Source organism: Orycteropus afer, unplaced genomic scaffold (genome assembly GCF_000298275.1).
Source record: "Orycteropus afer afer isolate SDZICR_OR568_19922 unplaced genomic scaffold, OryAfe1.0 scaffold00751, whole genome shotgun sequence".
In the NCBI taxonomy this organism is placed as follows: domain Eukaryota; kingdom Metazoa; phylum Chordata; class Mammalia; order Tubulidentata; family Orycteropodidae; genus Orycteropus; species Orycteropus afer.
The window spans coordinates 412379-413424 of record NW_006922338.1 but is presented as its reverse complement, the minus strand read 5'-3'; the positions used below and the strand labels follow the sequence as shown (position 1 = coordinate 413424).

Below are 1046 nucleotides of genomic sequence, written 5' to 3'. Positions count from 1 at the left end.
TGGGGCGGGGCCCGCCTGTGCAGGGTCTGTGTGTGCGTGCTGTGCTCGTGGGGCGGGGCCCGCCTGTGCAGGGTCTGTGTGTGCGTGCTGTGCTCTTGGGGCGGGGCCCGCCTGTGCAGGGCCTGTGTGTGCGTGCTGTGCTCGTGGGGCGGGGCCCACCTGTGCAGGGGCGGCACGCTGTCCTGGGTGCGCAGGCTGCCACGTGTAGACACGACGTTGAAGCTGTCGGTGCAGTCGCACTGCACATGCAGGTAGGACTTGGGGTGCCGGTTCTCCACCACCACGATGAGCCCCGCCCAGCCATGTGTTAGGTAGTAGCAGGTCATGCCCTCACGGCCCTGGTGCAGGCAGCAGGTGTGGGTGGGGACCACGGGGCCCCCCCACGGACAGCCCCCGCCCCCCCACGGGGCTGTGCTCACACCTCGTGCCGCTCGCCCCGGCTCTCAGTCAGCAGGATGATAGCGTCGGCCAGTGTGGTTGCCTGGGCCTCCACCGGCTCCACCATCACCAGCCTCGAGCTGTAGACAGCCAGCACGTGGCCAGGTGGCTCCGGGGCACAGCGTGGGCTCCCTGATGACGGGCTGGGGGCTATGATGTGGGCATTAGGGGCGTTAGGGGGACGGACGCCTGGCACGCACCCTGCATCAGAGGCCACCCACCCTACCCGGGCATCCCGTTACCCGGCACGGCCGTGGGGCCGGTGGTCCAGTGGTTGAAGGCGCAACACACGACCGCGTACTCGCCCGGCTCCAGCATGACGTCACAGTTGACAAACTTCTTCACGGCCCTCTTGCTGTGGGCCAGGAGGCGGCCCAGGCTCAGGCGGCCGCCGCTACCAAAGGTAGCCCGAAACACCAGGATGCACAGGTCCAGGAGGTGGCTGTCTCCTGCGTCCGAGCGCCTGAGGACAGTACACTGGGTCACAGCGGCCAAAACACAGGCCGCCCTTGCTGCAACCGACCTCACCTGCAGCCCCCCCTCACCTGCAGCCCCCTCACCTGCAGCCCCCCTCACCTGCGGCCCCCTCACCTGCGGCCCCCCTCACC

General features: G+C 69.1%; 1 protein-coding gene across 1 annotated transcript in view; it reads right to left on the bottom strand.

The window, feature by feature from the left end:
- The window catches only part of CAPN15 (calpain 15), a 5538-nt gene that overhangs the window by 744 nt on the left and 3748 nt on the right, over positions 1–1046 (bottom strand). Inside the window, exons 8-10 of the mRNA XM_042783225.1 lie at positions 681–901; positions 422–588; positions 160–338 (exon numbers count right to left, since the gene is read on the bottom strand). Coding sequence (XP_042639159.1) covers positions 160–338; positions 422–588; positions 681–901 — 567 coding nt within the window. The remainder of the gene's footprint in view (positions 1–159; positions 339–421; positions 589–680; positions 902–1046) is intronic.